General features: G+C 37.5%; 1 protein-coding gene across 1 annotated transcript in view; it reads right to left on the bottom strand.

The window, feature by feature from the left end:
* The window catches only part of LOC132124411 (collagen alpha-5(IV) chain-like), a 60,773-nt gene that overhangs the window by 15,990 nt on the left and 27,450 nt on the right, over positions 1 to 17,333 (bottom strand). Inside the window, exons 3-30 of the mRNA XM_059535410.1 lie at positions 16,186 to 16,275; positions 16,004 to 16,048; positions 15,878 to 15,922; positions 15,542 to 15,604; positions 15,407 to 15,460; positions 15,277 to 15,303; positions 15,074 to 15,154; positions 14,082 to 14,144; positions 13,875 to 13,910; positions 13,738 to 13,779; positions 13,557 to 13,649; positions 11,536 to 11,589; positions 11,301 to 11,357; positions 11,153 to 11,197; positions 11,017 to 11,070; positions 10,562 to 10,606; positions 10,353 to 10,446; positions 6,920 to 6,955; positions 6,501 to 6,752; positions 6,303 to 6,392; positions 5,353 to 5,423; positions 5,049 to 5,240; positions 3,739 to 3,907; positions 3,429 to 3,521; positions 3,211 to 3,315; positions 2,862 to 2,959; positions 507 to 657; positions 276 to 389 (exon numbers count right to left, since the gene is read on the bottom strand). Of these exons, the coding sequence (XP_059391393.1) occupies positions 276 to 389; positions 507 to 657; positions 2,862 to 2,959; positions 3,211 to 3,315; positions 3,429 to 3,521; positions 3,739 to 3,907; positions 5,049 to 5,240; positions 5,353 to 5,423; positions 6,303 to 6,392; positions 6,501 to 6,752; positions 6,920 to 6,955; positions 10,353 to 10,446; positions 10,562 to 10,606; positions 11,017 to 11,070; positions 11,153 to 11,197; positions 11,301 to 11,357; positions 11,536 to 11,589; positions 13,557 to 13,649; positions 13,738 to 13,779; positions 13,875 to 13,910; positions 14,082 to 14,144; positions 15,074 to 15,154; positions 15,277 to 15,303; positions 15,407 to 15,460; positions 15,542 to 15,604; positions 15,878 to 15,922; positions 16,004 to 16,048; positions 16,186 to 16,275 (2,359 nt within the window). The remainder of the gene's footprint in view (positions 1 to 275; positions 390 to 506; positions 658 to 2,861; positions 2,960 to 3,210; positions 3,316 to 3,428; positions 3,522 to 3,738; positions 3,908 to 5,048; positions 5,241 to 5,352; positions 5,424 to 6,302; positions 6,393 to 6,500; positions 6,753 to 6,919; positions 6,956 to 10,352; positions 10,447 to 10,561; positions 10,607 to 11,016; positions 11,071 to 11,152; positions 11,198 to 11,300; positions 11,358 to 11,535; positions 11,590 to 13,556; positions 13,650 to 13,737; positions 13,780 to 13,874; positions 13,911 to 14,081; positions 14,145 to 15,073; positions 15,155 to 15,276; positions 15,304 to 15,406; positions 15,461 to 15,541; positions 15,605 to 15,877; positions 15,923 to 16,003; positions 16,049 to 16,185; positions 16,276 to 17,333) is intronic.

Consider the following 17,333-nt stretch of genomic DNA (forward strand, 5'->3'; position numbering starts at 1 on the left):
CCTAACATCGGTGTTTGATAATGTTTACGAGATACACTTTATCGAATGCACAACTTTTTATACTCCCAAGAAGTTACTGGCAAGTTTTACATGCATAAGGTTTATAATCCTCAAAATAATGTTTTATTAGAAAAAAAATATATATTTTTACAAGAATATCTCTAATTTAAGATTCTTTCTGGTCTCACAGTTCATTAAATGCTTGAATAGTCCACAGGAAGAGATTCTCCGTTTATGTTTGGACACGTTTTTACTAAAGAGAGTAGCAGACGTACCAGGAGACCCCATAGAGCCAGGAGCTCCAGGGGGACCAGGGGGGCCCTGAAGGCCAAAGGCAGGGGGCCCTGGGGGGCCACGGGGACCAGGACCACCGGGAAAACCAGCATCACCTAAGTGCAAAATGAATATGCAAAGATCATTTGCAAATAATATTTAAAAAAATGATGTTAGAAAAATGTAAATGCATTTAATTAGTTTACAGTCCAACATTACTATTTAATCTCAACCTTTAGATCCAGGAGCACCGTCAAAACCCGAACGACCTGGTCCACCAGGGTTTCCAGGGAAACCAGGATCACCTTTAGGACCAGGGGCACCTTTACTGCCTGGTGATCCTGTAGGGCCTTGAGGTCCGGGTAGACCAAAACCAGGGTCTCCCTTTGGGGACAAAGACACTCATTTGAGCGCTTTAAGCTGAAAGCTATTAATTTCTAATACAGTCCAATTATTTATAACCATAATGCACTCTAAGTTATTGTATACTAGAGCTGAAGATCTTTGCCCAAACCCGATGGGACCCGATGGGTTCGGGCTTAATTTATATCATCTTACGTGGGCTCGGGCCGGGCTCGGGCTTGCGCTCCAGTTTGCGAGGTAAACGAGCGGTCATGTGATGTGTTTCGATTAGTGCGAGAAAGATGCGAAAATGGATGCTGAGTAGGTGTAACGAAGGCTTGCCTCTGGTGATTACGTTTTGGTTGCACCAGCAATTAAAGCAAAGTCTGAGGTGTGGAAAAAGTTTTGACCATGTTTATAATGAAAATAATGAGTGAATAATGACGCACCATCAGTGAGCGCAGGAACGCACTGAAGACATCTACAGAGGATTCAATCATTTTCCTTCACAAAAACATGTAGGATTAGCCTAATCTCTGTGAGTAAAGGTTTTTCAAATGATAACTAAATACTCATTGAGTCTTAAATGCATAATGTGGACAGAGTATTTAGGCTACGCTAATGTTGGCATTATTCTTTTATTAAATGTCAGCTGATAGTGGCGAAGCATATCCGGCGGAGCCTTCATCTTTATTTCGTTATTGCCAAATACCCATCTTAATTAAAAAAGTGCTGTGTGTGTGCGCACATTTGAATAATGTCGGGCTGTAAACGGGTTCAGGCTTTAAAAAAGCTGTCAATCAAAATGTACTTGTCGGGCTCGGGTCCTGTCGGGCCTAACTTTTAAGGCCCGATTACAGCTCTATTGTATGCAACCAGTAAACACTATATTGCCCATAATTCAAAATTCAAGCCTAAAAAAAATAACAGATGCACATAGCAGCTTTATTTCTTCCTGCAAATTACAGTTCGCAATCCTTTCATCATTCAGTCATTAACTGATTAAAATGTCAATTAAATGATTGAATCCAGAACTATATTTGCTACGGTTCAAAACGTTAAATCCAAACAAAATGAAACACTGTGATGAAGGCCGAATAACGAATACTGTTTTTTGCCTTTTTGTTTTCCTTCATGTTTTTCCGCCATTTTTTTCACCATTATATAAATTACATTTCCAAAATGTGATTTTTACTGTTTCATCCTGCTTTACAAATAAATAAAAAATCAATTACCAAACAAAAATTTAAAAATATTTACTTACCACTGAACATCCTAGCAGACATTATACCAACAAAGCACAATTCAACTTAAAATTAATATTTTTTGGACATTTTTGAGACCCCCTTCTTGAATCAGGAATGCATTTTTGACTGTACAAATAAATACAGCTTTGCTGAGTGGAAGAGACTTGTTTTAAAACATTAGGATATTCCAGATCCTAATTTTAACACCATGTGTGAATTTAATAAATCTATTAATAGAGCTGTCGTATGGTAATTATCACTATCATTACTATTGTCTTTTTATTTTATTCTACAGAACAACAGTACAATTACTGTACAATACTAACGTTTATGAATGTTGATGGAGTTGTTTTTTTCTCTGCTTTTCTTTTGGCAGAAACCCAGCAGGAAGTTTGCAGTGCTACTTTTTGTTGACAACAGATTTACAAATGATTCTCATTAAGAATTTGGGAAGATTTTTGTCGCAGGTATAACGTTTTCACATGCATTTAAACAATTAATAAAAATGTTACTGAGCAACTGATGAGTAACATTGTTTCAGCACAGATTTTCCTCGCGCTTTGGACTTTGAACCCAGACGCCGCAAGCTCATGCAGCGCAGTTTGAAAACATGCAATCTGTGCATGTAGAAAACATCATTCTGCAGTTTATTTAATAATTGTTTAAGTACTTCTCGATTTCAATCAGTCTTTCTTGGACAATTTTAAATACATTCACTCTGCAAACATGTTTGCTGCATTAGTGCACGCCTCTATCTGATCGCATCACGTCATTGTTCGGTACATATTATTTGGTCTTTTCGCTTTATCACTACAATCTTGGTTGCTGAACATTCGGTGCATCCTTAAATGAAGGTGTATATAGTATTTTGTTAATGTTCAATAGAATGATTCAGAAACTGATGATTCAAATATTCGGTTACCACCTGATGGTAAAATACTCATGTATAGGTGAAGTTTATAAAATCATATTGCATTGTTTAGATTAAATGTTTCATACTTTGGGTCCAGGTAATCCAGGCTGACCAGGCAGTCCGTCCAGACCTGGCCGTCCAGGAATACCAGGTCCACCAGGGGAACCAGCAATACCAGCAAATCCTGAAGAATATGGATAGCACTGTTAGACGTATGGACAAAACTGTTTCTCACTGCCCAAGTTATAAAAATGACTCTGTGGCACAATACATGCTTCTAGAGAAATTAAGTGGCACGTATTTGGCCAAATCTGACTTTTTTCAATGAATATTGCTAATTTATACTTTAAACTATTTTTAGTGAATTGTAAAACACTCAGCAGCAGACAATCTACATGAGTCTATTAGTGTTTCAATTGCAGAAAAACATTTTACCTTTAGGACCAGGGAGTCCTGGCAAACCGATACCCGGAAGACCAGGATCTCCTTTGGGTCCAGGTAAGCCAGGGAACCCAGGCTGTCCTGGTAGGCCTGGATTACCTGTACAGATACACAAGCAGTCTCTGTTGAACTCTGAACTCCCCACCTGCTCCATATGCATTTAAGACAACTAAATGTATGCTGACAACTATAGTCGGTTGTTTTTTCTTTACCTGGACTTCCTGGCGAACCTGGTACTCCATCGCGTCCTGGGGGTCCACGTTCACCTTTATCTGACACTGCCAACCCAGGTTCACCTTTCTGACCTACCCATTCAGACAAACATTGAGATGAAACACTGAAACATGCCAAGCTACAAGTTAAAGCAGTCGGCTGCACTTCTAGTTATCACATAATGGGTAACTACACTTATTTACCTTAATTAGTGCCAAAATAGCATGTGTAATTCATATGATTCCCATTTTGAATTGAACAACAGCCTTAAAATAATTGAAACTTAAAAACAAAAGTATTGCTCTTTACCTGGTGCTCCAGGGCCCCCTGGTCTTCCTGAAACACCCTGGATACCTCTCTCTCCAGGAGGTCCCTGAGGACCAAATCCTGGGGGACCCGGCAGACCCCTGTCTCCTGGAGGTCCTGGCAAGCCAGGTTCACCTGATGGACCTTGTGAGCCTTTCATTAATGCAGAACCCTGTAAGAAAGATGGCTTATTTCACTGCAAATTGTTTTGTGAACCTGTTATTTGAGTCATGCAAAGCCTTGTTTCTTGTAATAAACAGTTTAAGTTTACATAGACATCTTAAAGCAGAGCAATAATAATAAAAAAAGAATAATGGGGGTTGACTAAGTTAAAAATGGAAATTTAGTATTCTGAGAATTATTTTTTTCATCATCAATTATTATTGTCTGGCCTGCCTGGTATTATTTTATCTGTGTATTATTTTATATCTATTTACTTAATCACAGTGGTGGCTCCTGTCAATTCTTTCGAGGGGGAGGGGGTGTGGTTTTCCAAAAACCATTTTACTTCAAAATCAGTTTAATAAAAAATGACTGAAGTCACATAAATCACTATTTACACCACTCACTTATATTACACTGTTCATTTACACAATTACTTGTATTATTACACAGCTCTTTTTCATTACACTGCTCACTTGAGTCACATTTTTATCACATTATATTACATTGCTCCCTTACATTACACTGCTTACTTACATTACTCACTTCATCTGTGCTGAGGTAACGTTCGCCATGATGTCGATCAATTCTACTGACAACTGAATTTGAGTTGGCTTAGCTGTCCCCGTCTCTCTGGGTTTTTTTTCTTGCGTTTTTCATATTTGATAAATATATTAAGCAGTTTTTTTCCCTTGTTGTTAAAATTCTAAATAGTTTTTAAATATTATTGGATGACACTGCTTCCACCAATTCATGCACAAGTTAATGTTATGCATGATGACAGAAGCACATTAGTGCGAGCCCTCCCAGAACTCATTGAGATTGCATTGCAGTGCCTGCAGTTCGAAAAAAATGATCTTTGAATGGAAGTCAATGAGAGCACTCGGGGCGATTCTCAGTCAGACAGAAACAGGAGGGGCGGTACTACAAAAAAAGTGACTCAACGCTGATTGGACTATTTAGAGGCAGAACAAACAGTCTAGAATAGTGAAAGCTAGCATAACAATGTTGTTTAATGTGAAAGAAAAAAATCCCTCCCTTTCGCGCTTTGGGGGTGCATCGCCCAACCGCCCTAATGGAGAAACCGCCCCTGCTTAATTGATAAAAGACCCAGAAGTTGTATTTTTATTGAAAAGTGTACAAACACTCACAGGTGGTCCTCTGAGGCCTGGGGGACCGGGAACTCCATCACGACCAGGTCTTCCGTCGAGTCCCGGCAGACCTGAAGGGCCAGGAAAGCCTGTGTCTCCCTTTTCTCCTTTTACACCCGGAACAGAGGGTGCATCGCCTGGGTCGCCCTTCTCTCCAGGGACTCCAGGGAGACCCTGAGGTCCTGGTATTCCCTAAAGTGCAGAAGTGTTAAGTACTTCAGTGCCTCTTAATCTTAATCACTCGGAATCATCTATCACTTTAAACAAAAAGTGTGTTATCCAGAATGTGTGAGAAAGCACTCACAGGTGGGCCCATGATCCCTGGCCCTCCCGGGTATCCTCTGTCTCCTTTCGTTCCAGGCAATCCAGGTGCACCTGAAATAAAAATTAGTGTAATGTGCAGCTTGAAAAACATCTGGGCTTTATATAAAACAGCTGTTTGTTGAGAGATTTTAGTCCTGAAGAACATGGACAAAACGTACTGTGAAGATACTTATTTTAAAGGTGCATTCACACTTGTAGTTCGGTTGTCTTGGTTTGATTGGTCCGGACCAGAAAAGAAAATTATAGATTTGGTCCAAGTCTGCTTAGTGTTCACACTGGCATTTATGACAGTGGACCTTAAGATACCGAGACTAGGTATAACTACATACTTTCACAACCTGATTTTTCGGGTTAAACTATATTTCGTGAAGGAACTTACTGAACAACCCAAACAATAGATGTAATCGACTTAAAGTGCCACTGCGCAGACCGAATGATGAATGGGTACTTTGATGTCACTACACTGATCGGTCTGCACAGTGATGATTACACTTAATGCCATCTGCTGGACAAAGCACGCTCATTGTTGCATGTACATATAATTCGATTTTTATCACCTACAAACTCACGAAGAGCTCATAAAAGACACTTTTCTGTCTTGTTGCTCCACATTTGCCCTCTGCCCATTAAATCACACTGCAAAGCGTTGAATCTTGTCATTACATCCTGTATTTGATTCATTTAGTTTTATATAAGTTTTTGGTCCATATTGCGTTTATATTTCATTCGAACCACACCAGAGTTCGCTCGGAAGCAGACTGAGACCCATCTTTTTAATGGTATAGGTCTGCCTGTTTGGTGTACATCAGGGTTTGAATGGCAGTGTTCACACTTACTAAAATGAACCAGACTAACAGAGCAATTGCGCCAGAGTTTAATTGAACCAAACATGACAAATGTGAACACACCCCAAGTTGAATTTAATCTTACCTGGATTTCCAGGAGGACCTGGAAACCCTGGGGGTCCTGGGACAGGGTTTCCATTACTGAAACAATTGACACATGTCTCTCCTTTTTGACCTAAGACAGTTGGTATTATAAATAATTAGACACAAATTTCCTCAAACCTTCCAAAGGTTTGTGTGTACATACAGAATTGTATTTTCTAATATAAAATAAAAAGCGAACCTTTCTGTCCTATTTCTCCTGTAAATCCTTGCTCCCCCTGCAGGCCTGGAGGACCAGGAGGACCACGATTACATTCTGTGTCACCATTAAATATTGCTGGGGGACCAGGAGGTCCTGGGACTCCTTGGGGACCTGATGGACCTGTTTTCCCAGGTTGTCCAGGGAAGGAGATTCCAGGCTCGCCCTCATCACCTTTTTCTCCTCTCTCTCCAGGTAAACCTGGTTGACCGGGAGAACCTGGACCTCCAATTCCTATAATGACAGATTTATGTAATTCGCTGCATTTATATATTAACATGAATCACACATGACTCAACTGCAAATAAAAAGCTAAAAGAATTGTAATGAAAAGCTATGTGAAAGACATCACAAAAAATATAAAAAACTTTTAATATAAAAAAAAAAAGCTTGCCGCTTACCTGCAGGACCTGATGGACCAGGTGGCCCCTGAATACCTACCAAAAGACAAATATGCATTGACTACTTATACACACAACATTGTACGAAATATTTTTTTATGCATAAACAGGAGATAAATTATATTTCTAGTTGCTTTCTTCAATAATTGAGAAGGAACCAAATTCTGTTTCATGACAATGACACAAATGGCCAATACAAACTCTTAAATGGGACTTATTTGATAATAAGTTATTTACTTATTTGATAATACATGCATGCTGTGGAGTGAGCCATGCATGAGAAAAAATAATGAGAAGAATGAGTAATGTTTTATTCTTTTTGCAAAACAGAATAAACTAACTTTAATTTTGACCCTGAATGGTGTCTAAAGCAGCTTTCGCACTCTGTAGTTGGAGGAACTGGCCAGCATTCTTTTCCTTGGGCAGTTTTCCTGATTGCATTCGGCAGCAGGAACTCTGAAGTGGCTTATAGTGATGTCTTTATGCGCAGCATTTAAAAATATCAGCAACCCGTGAATGAAGGACGCTGTGATCGGATCAAGATATTTTTTTCCCATATCAGTCGATATTGAAAACTATTAATATAATCAATATAATTATCAATATAATTGTCAAATCTTTATTTCTTTCAAGTTTAAAGCCAGATTTGTGTTCCAACGTGAAAGTTGTAGAAACCAGACCATTAATTTTCCTTAACAAAATAAATGTCTTAATATAAAAATGTATCTCTTAGTTCCTGCATGTTCTAATGTGAGATATTGTTTTAAATCAAGAAACAGGTTTGTGTTGCCTGATAATATTAAAAATAATATAACTTTTCTGTCTTTTAGAAATGCACGTTTGATAGTAGTAGAAGCTCGAGTTAGAATGCAGATGTAATTTTGATCATTATCAAAACATCTGTAAAAATTGTAGCAACCTAGGGCTGCACGATACTGGAAAAAAATGACATTGAGATATTTTATTTTTCTGCGATATATATATATTGTGATATGAAATCTAATCAAATTTGTTCTTACAAACAAAAATAGAGTGAGCAAACTAACATTCTCATTTTAAATGATTTAAACATCAGAGTATTATTTAAATTAGATTAAATTATTTGTTTGTAACTTTAGGATATTGTTTGAATTGTTAACATATTAACTAACATGAACTTACCAAGAGCAATACTTTTGTTACTATATTTATTAATCTTTGTTTATCTTAGTTTATAAAAACACAGCTGTTCATTGTTTGGTAATGTTACTTCACAGTGCATTAACTATGTTAACAAATACTGTACAACTTATGATTTCAACAATGAAGGCTATAGCCTAAATGTTGAAATTAACAATGTTGTAGAAGTGCAGTTTAGTAATAGTAAATGTTAAATAATGTAGTTAAATAGTTTAATAAATAGAAACATTATTGTAAAGTGTTACAGATTTTTTTATACACAAATACACAAATTCAGACGTCTCGTGAGTTCAGTGTTGGACAGGTCAGTTGTTTAAACCATTCATTCGGTTCAAAGGAATCATTAGTTCGCGAATCAGACGTGTACAACACGTGTTGTGTAATTATCTCGGCAGTTTAGGATATCGCATTTGACAACACAGAAAACATTTCATCACTGGATAGTTTTTTTTTTTTTTGTTCGACACCATCGTGTCAATTGATTTTGATTAATATGCACGAGGGAGAGAGAGCAAGACAGCGCTCATGTTGTTTGAAGACAGTGAAGGTGAGCGTGCGCACGTGCGAGGCCGGGGCTCTCTCTCTCTCTCTCTCTCTGCTCGTTCTTATATGCGCCCTGTTAAACTGACAGGACTTAAAAACACATAATGATAAACCTTCACTCTATGATGGTTAAGCTGTGCAATTAATCCGCGAATCTCATTCGTCAAGGGCCGGGGAGCAGCTGGCCCGTACAGTTAATGAATAACGGATCAACTACGACAGCCTACATCACACATCCTGCGATGTGACTATTGTGGATTCGTACATCGCGATATCGATGCTCAAACGACACATCGTGCAGCCCTATAGCAACCATTACCTTTTTTTAATTAAAGGGGTCATATGACGTCGCTAAAAAGAACTTTATTTTGTGTATTTGGTGTAATGAAATGTGTTTATGCTTTTTAAGGTTAAAAAAAACACATTATGTTCCACATACCCGCCTTTCTGAAACAGTTTTTTAAAAAGCTCATTGGTCTGAAAAGCGAGATGTACTCTGATTGGCCAGCTATCCAGTGCATTATGTGGCTAAATGCTTCAAGCGTTTGATGGAAATGTTACGCCCCTTACTATACTGTGATGCTATATATACTGTGTGTCCCGGCGCGACGAGACAAAACCAATAAAAGCCATTACAAACGAGGCATTTGTTGCATCCAGTGGCGACATAATTACTGATTATAATGACTTTTACTGTCTTTTTTACGCGTTGTGTTGCATATCGTGCGGAGTAAACATAAAACCATGTCTGCATTTGTGATCAGAGAAATGACAAACAACAAGCGCTACTCTACACTGCTCAAAACTCACGTTTGGATCATCAGTGACAAATCCTTTATATATGTAAAAGTACTTACAGTCTGTGAGTCAGAACAGCTGGCATTGTAGTCTACTCTCCCAGGTTCAGGAAAACTTTTAAACTATTTGACGTAGACATGTAAGGGCCTGTTTAAACGAGCCATTTTAGGGGGGAATGGACGATTCTTAACTTTTATTAAGAATATATCTTTGGGTTTGAGACTTTAATCTTTGACAGAGTGATGAAGCCAATCAGTAGATATGGGGATTGTTAGGAGGCCATGATGGTCAGAGGCCAATGGGCGAATTTAGCCAGGATGCCGAGGTCACACCTCTACTCTTTTTTGAAAGACATCCTGGGATTTTTAATGACCACAGAGAGTCAGGACCTCATAGCTCAATCACAAAAACATACTATAATTATATTCCACTATATACTATAATAAAATTCAATAGGGTATGAATATCCTACATTTATGTGACTGTAAGTGTTGCTACAGTAAATCCATGGTAAATGACTGTGATTTGTAGACTCAAAAGCCTTCTGACTGTATTGTTGCGCACAGTGTTTCTGCAGTTTGTCAGTGAGTTGTCACTTCTGTCCTTCACTGAGCTCAAGTGCTACACACTTGATCTCACAGCGCTGTGTAGTGTTCTCATGCCAGCAAGTAAACGCATCTGCTCTAGAAAGCTCGCGCTGCGCTGCCTTTGAACTTTAAACCTAGCAAATAAACAGTCCGTCTGGCTTTTGGCGCATAAATATTATATCAAACATTTATCAAACTCTTCATATCGTTTTATAGCGGAAATTTATATCACAACAATCATCACTATATTTTTATCGCCCATGCCACCGAACATTCCCAAAGCAGGTATTTCCGCCAATAGCTCTGTGCGAAAGCCCCTTAAATACCTGGCAGTCCTCTGTCTCCTTTAGGGCCAGGGAATCCTGACTCGCCCCTGTCTCCTTTTGGTCCTGTTCCACCTATGCCTATGAATTGCCCATCCTATTGGGTGAAAAGATTTTGTAAGTAAACTAATAAATGCTAAAATATAATGAATAATCATAAATATCAGTCATCTGTAAAATGTCAGAAAAGAACTGAGAAATAGACAACATACCCTGTATGATGGGGGTCCAGGAGGTCCTCGATCACCTTTCTCACCCTAAAGGCATTCATAAAAGAATATATATATATATATATATATATATATATATATATATATATATATATATATAGGGCATTTTCTCAGAGGAGGCGAGGGAGGCAGTTTTTGGATAAAAAAATAGTATGACAATGAATACAATATTATGTTATGTTAATATTCATGTACATTCACAGTATGCATGCAAATATGCCAGACAAAAATGGGAACTAACGGAATAATTACAACATTACAACATCCTAATTTAAATTCAATTCAATTAACAAAATGACCTGTGTGTGAGCTGTTTTTTATGAATGCTCAGCTCAAGTTAAATTAAAGCTACACCTCTGTACTTGTGATCATCATTAGTCAAGGTTTACTATGGATCTAATGTTACGATCACACTGAAAGAAACGTTCAGTACTTACTCTGGCACCATCTCGCCCCGACAGACCAGGAGGACCTGGTTCTCCTTTATCACCCTAAAAAAGAGATGTCACAAAAGTATTAAAGTATATCATCTGTGTTATAAAACTTCCTAAATATCTATTGTAGACAGCTTACTGGATATCCAGGCAGGCCTTGTTCACCATCTTTGCCAGGTTTTCCCTTATAAAATAAATATATCACCACATAAATGTCATAAAAAACCTGTCTTTTATATTCTGTAAACATAACTGAGTAGTTGGGGTTTCAGTAGGCTTCAACTCACCCTCTTTCCAGGCTCCCCAGATTCTCCTTTCTCACCTTTTTGGCCCCCTTGTGGACCCTGTCAGACAAAGACATAACTGTTAATTACAAAATAAACAAAAACAAGAAAGATTATTATATGTATATATAATGTAATCTATAAGAGCAATACTATACTACTGTGAGAGGTCTAGATCCCAATGTGTTTTTAATGAATGTAGAATTGAACGAAAGGAAACAAAAATTAAAATACATACAGGGGGTCCAGGGGGACCTGGAAAACCAGGATTTCCAGGTTGTCCGCGATCACCCTATTAAAAAACAAACAGAGCAAGACATTAATCAAAACACACATTAACAAAAGCATGATACACTTGTTATCATGAAATGTAACTCAGGATCGTTTTACTGTTTGTCACTGTGCATGACAAAAAAGGATCCGAGTCGAATATGACCAAAAACTGGATTTAGGCTGGGAGTAAAACAAACAAACTAAATAAAAAATAACAAAAATGTTAAATTAATAAGACTTTATGTGTGAGATTTACTCCTGTTCCTGCCAGCAAAACCCAGGGTTTACTAAAGACACGCTGAAAATGTGTATTTTTGTGGCTAACCTTCAGTGTTGGGGAGTAACTAGTTACATGTAATGGCGTTATGCAATTTAATTACAAAATAAATGTAACTAATTAATTACAGAACTAAGAAAAATGTGTAATTAAATTAGTCACTTAGGAAAATGTTAACAATTACAAAGGTTAAACTTGAATTTTTGCACACATCCACATAAAGATTTAATTGATTTCTTTCCCAAATTGCACTGACTACTCTAAAATATGAGACATGAGGCGATGTGGAAAACACAGACTGGTCCATAGAATCCTGTCATAAAAACAGAATTCCTATAATGCAGAATGTCGGAGAATATAACACATTTGGATGAACAGATCAAATGTAGGCCAGTCGAACTGAAGCAAAATGCCGCAAAAAGACAATACATGAATCCTGCACGTTCTGCGTGTCTCTGTGGAAATGAATGGTGCATTTTTTATTTACTACATATACTGATGCTCACAGTGTTTTCAGCCTCTGCTGACCATGGACCACAAAACCAGTCATAAGGGTCAATTTTCTGAAATGGAGATTTATACCTCACCTGAAAGCTGATTCTTACATTGATGTAAGAATAGGATTTTGTTAGGATAGGACCATATTTGGCCGAAATACAACAATTTGAAAATCTGGAATCTGAGGGTGCAAAGAAATCTAAATCCTGAGAAAATCGCCTTTAAAGTTGTCCAAATGAAGTTTTTAGCACTGCATATTACTAATCGAAAATTAGGTTTTGACATATTTACAGTAGGCAATTTACTTTATATTCATGGAATAAGATATTTACTTAAAAGAAAAATCTATAATTTTGACCCATACAATGTTCTTTTTGGCTATTGTTACAAATACACCAGCTACTTAAGAAATAAGTACAACAACACATAAACATAATCTCTAGAACTGCTCTGAGTCACTTCATGAGCATTTTACAATTTCTGTTGAGAAAACTATGGTTATTTCATATAAAAAACAGACACCAATGTTTTAGGAGATTAGTTAACAGAATAGCTTTAGTATATACAGCAGAATATGCTATAACCGTATTTGGGTGGATGTACATGATTTATATAACTGTTTTTTTTTTAAACATTGTTAGATGCCAGTGTTTCCTGTAGTTATGTGAAGATTTGGTTTCAAAAACAGTAGAAGTAAATTATTTCTTATTATTTTAAAACCTCATTGTACTACAGACCAATCTCAAAGTAAATTGTTTCAAAAGTATACAATCTCAAAAGTATATTATTTACTATCTGTAATCTATTACATTTCCAAAGTAACCTTCCCAACACTGCTAATCTTATTACGTTCATTTGTTCTTACAGACCCAATATGTATAAAAAGAGAGTAATTTAATGTATCACGCAAGTTTTGAACTAGTCAGTTTACTGGCATTTGTGCCATTATTTAACAGCCAAAAAAGCATGACTTATGCCAATATGCACATGTTATTATTTGATTACATGCACCTGATCATCATTGCTAATTAGTAGATTGCACTGGTCATTATGGGTGATTATGGAAATGGACTGGCTACCTCTGTGTTTTATAATTTGTGCATTGGCAACCTCAGAACTTTACACTCACATTGCCACTTTTATGGGATTGTAATCTCACATTTATTTGCCCTGTTTAATAAATCTTGTTCTAAAAGGTTTGAAGCTGTTACCTTTTCTCCTTGTTGAATGACTGTATCAGGTAAGCCTGATACTTCGCCCACCTGCCCTGGTGGCCCAGGAGGTCCTTGTAATCCACGGTCACCCTTCACACACAAAAATACACACATTTAAAACCCAACTGTTCATAAACCTGATGAACATGTTGTTCTGGTCACAGAACCATTTGCATACCTTCTCTCCTTTGGGTCCTTGGAAGTTCAATCCCATGTTTCCCTTCAAGGTAAAGAGACACATTAGCACTTAGACAAAAAGTGAGAGTTTACAAAAAGTACAACTTGACACTGTCCAATGGCAGCATTCAAACTTACCTTAGGCCCTGGTGGACCAGGAGGGCCCAGACGCCCCTAAAAAAAAAAAAACAATAGAATTTACAAAGAAAATAAATTATAGTATTTTTTAAAATTCGAAAACCATGAGCCAGATTCAGACCTTCATCTGAAATATGCATGGTGGCGTTTAATTCACAAAAGCTTACAGCCGCTCAAATGAACAAATAAGTGCAATCAGTGTCTTACCTCGTACCCTCGTGGACCAGGAGGACCAACAGGACCTGGAAGACCCGGGGGTCCAGGATCCCCCTATATATTGTAACCAAAATGTTATGAACTAGAGTTATTTCGTATTTATCGGCACTTAAAGAAACACACATAGTTTATGTTAATTTGCTGGTACAGTATAGAATGCAGAAATAGTTTTATACATAAAGCTGCAATTATGCTGCAACTTTGAGATATAAAGTTGCAATTATGACAAACGTTTAAGGACGCCTTTAACTTTAAAGGTGTTATCGGATGCAAATTTTCCACAAGTTGATATGATTCTTTAGGGTCTTAATGAAAAGTCTGTAAAATACTTTGGTTAAAATTTTTCAATGGTAGTGTAAACAACACTGTTTTTTTAAAAAAAACAGCTCTTTTCACAGTAAGCCATTTGAGTGCATGTCCCTTTAAATGCTAATGAGTTCTGCTCACCCTGCCCTTCTCTTCCATGGGGTGACTAGAAGTTCTCCGAGAGGGACATTTTAGCCGTGGAACTTGCTAACTAGCACGTTATTAGGAAAGGCAATTTGCAAAGATTCTGCACTCAGGGCAGGTTTAAGGTAAGACACCAGTGTCAATCAACAATCGTAGGAGGGGCCTGGCAGTGTGATGTCACACCTCCAAGAATCTGAGAACAGCTTAATTTGAAAAAGGGGTTATGATTTATCTGAAAAAAAAAAAAACACTGGGTAGATTTTTATTATTATAGTTTGGTTGTGTACTGTGTGCTGAATTTTGCATCTGATGACCCCTTTAAGGTGGCTTATATAGTAAAGAATTGGATCTTGTTATAATACTTGTTTGAAAGGGAAAGTGAAATCCACTATGAGCATATCCCCAGTTTGGGTCAAATTATGCTTTGATTTCAAATTAAGTTTTCATTTTAACCCAAACATTCACGGGAACTTGAGTTTCACTGTTATTTGGAAAAATCTGGTTCTTCTGCTGATTGATTTAGAAACGCTCACCCTGGAGCCAGGTAAACCCCCAATGCCAGGATCCCCGTTTTCTGAAAGGCGATTCAATTCTATGATGTCTCCAGGCTCCCCCTACAGGAGAAAAGAAAAGGTATTTATAAGCACAATTTCACTGGTATCCTAATATGTAGTGAAGGAAGTGTGCCACTGCAATGTAGAAAATAAGCATGTGCATTATGGAATGAAATAATTGCCTTTTGTCCTATAGAACCCGGTGGACCCTGTGGAGACAAGAAAGTATGAATTATTTAGAGAATGATGACCTCTGTGAGTGCTTGCACAGTATGCTTGCAACTTTGAAATGTGACATAAGGCAACACTTACTGGTGAACCCACTAAACCTGGAAGACCTGGATTTCCTGGGAATCCTCTTTCACCCTTGTAAAGAAAAAAAGTTGTTGTTTGTTTGCTCTTTTTAAAGTTTAACTTGTGAACAGACACTTGTTTGTAGTTTCATACCTTGGTTCCATTACAGCCTGAAATTCCTTTGGGTCCTGGGGGGCCATCCTGTCCTGGGATACCCTGTCAGTAAAAAACAGCACATACATACTTATAACTATTACAATTACTAATGAACAACATGTTATTCTATATTCTGTCAATGAGCAATGAGTTTTCTGCTAAATATGTCTGATGATAGGATCCAAGCCAAGGTGCACATATTACACTAACTGACAGTGAACTTTATTTTCAACAATATTTAATGTGTAATTGATCACAGTTCTTGCAGCCATAATTATTTAATCTGCTTAAGAAATGTCCTCTAAAAATGTGTTCTCATATTGATTCACTCACTGGGATTCCTGGTGTTCCTGGGAAGCCGGGTAATCCAGAAGGTCCCTGCAAAAACAGAAACGGTCAGCATTTGTCGATAACCGTGGATCCATTATGAGCCAGAAGCTTTTACGGAGAAACTCTCACTCTTATTCCTTTAGGCCCACTCGGCCCGGTAGGTCCATCATCACCCTGCGAGAGAAACAAAGTCCAGTTTTAATCGAAGCAATAGTAGAGCTGATCAATAACAGATTCGGGTCGATCAGTAATTATATATATATAAATACAGTATATGAATATCACAGTGGACTGATGTCCTGACCACTGACCTTCTCTCCACGAGGTCCAATCGGCCCCTCTGGTCCCTGGAAACCTGGAACACCTGGCTGGCCCGTTAAACCTGGAAATCCTCGCTCACCCTGTCAGTAAAGTTAGGAAAATGTTTAAAGAAAGACATAACAGAGACCAAAGGAGAGACAGCATCACAGAGAGCCATTATCATTATGGATGTACTCAGAAGATCACATCATTCTGTAATGTAAGTAATGTAAACACTTCATGTGATCCTATTAGACAAGCATCTCGGATAAGATTTCAGAATCACAAACATCTAAGCCTACAGTGATACATTACCCAGTGCAGCACGTCTGGTAGCACAGGTAAAAATGAAAAGAGTCAGGCTTTTGTTGAGCTCATATTCATTCTTTTGAACTTTAAATGAATATGGTTTGGCCTAGTGAAAGGGCTAGAATAGGCACACAATGGATGCATTAAATACATACATATTAGCCTACAGACATCAGTCTACACTCTTAAAAAAAAGGGTTCCTCAAGGTTCTATGTAGAACCCTTGCATCCAAAGAACCTTTTTTTTATTAAAATGGTTCTATAATTCATGTTTTATGACTGAAGTGTAAACTAAAGATTACACTATAATTATAGGCCTTACTCAACACATTCACAAAGCTTTTTGAGTCAAGACCCATGAGAATGACTGCTGTAGTCAAAAATATTAATATCTAGTCAATGTATGATTTGAGCTGTACGTTAGCATGAAACTTATATTACTTTACATTATAGTTTACCTTTTTGACGAATCAATTTGTGAAGAAAAACATAAACTACCCAGGAGTTTTCTTTATTTTGTATACCATATTGTGATGGTTTTAATCTACCGAAGGGAACATTAAAAACAAATAATCATAAAAAGACCCCTCCCCCTCCCCGGTGGCATATATGCGTTGCGTCATCCTTGAATTCATATTGGTGGATTGGCGAAGATGAATCTCAAGAGGAGTCGAGACAAATGACTAATATGACTGACTAAATTTTTCAAACTAAGGAGTCCGCCATTTCTGCTCGTTCATACCATAAGGTAAGTTAAGTTTTTACATTTTTGAAATGATTTTACCAAAATATTTTGTATTACAGTTAATTTTTATATTTGTTGGAGTAGCCCTTGTGTTAAACACTGATA

The sequence above is a fragment of the Carassius carassius genome, chromosome 3 (genome assembly GCF_963082965.1).
Source record: "Carassius carassius chromosome 3, fCarCar2.1, whole genome shotgun sequence".
NCBI classification, from domain to species: Eukaryota; Metazoa; Chordata; class Actinopteri; order Cypriniformes; family Cyprinidae; genus Carassius; species Carassius carassius.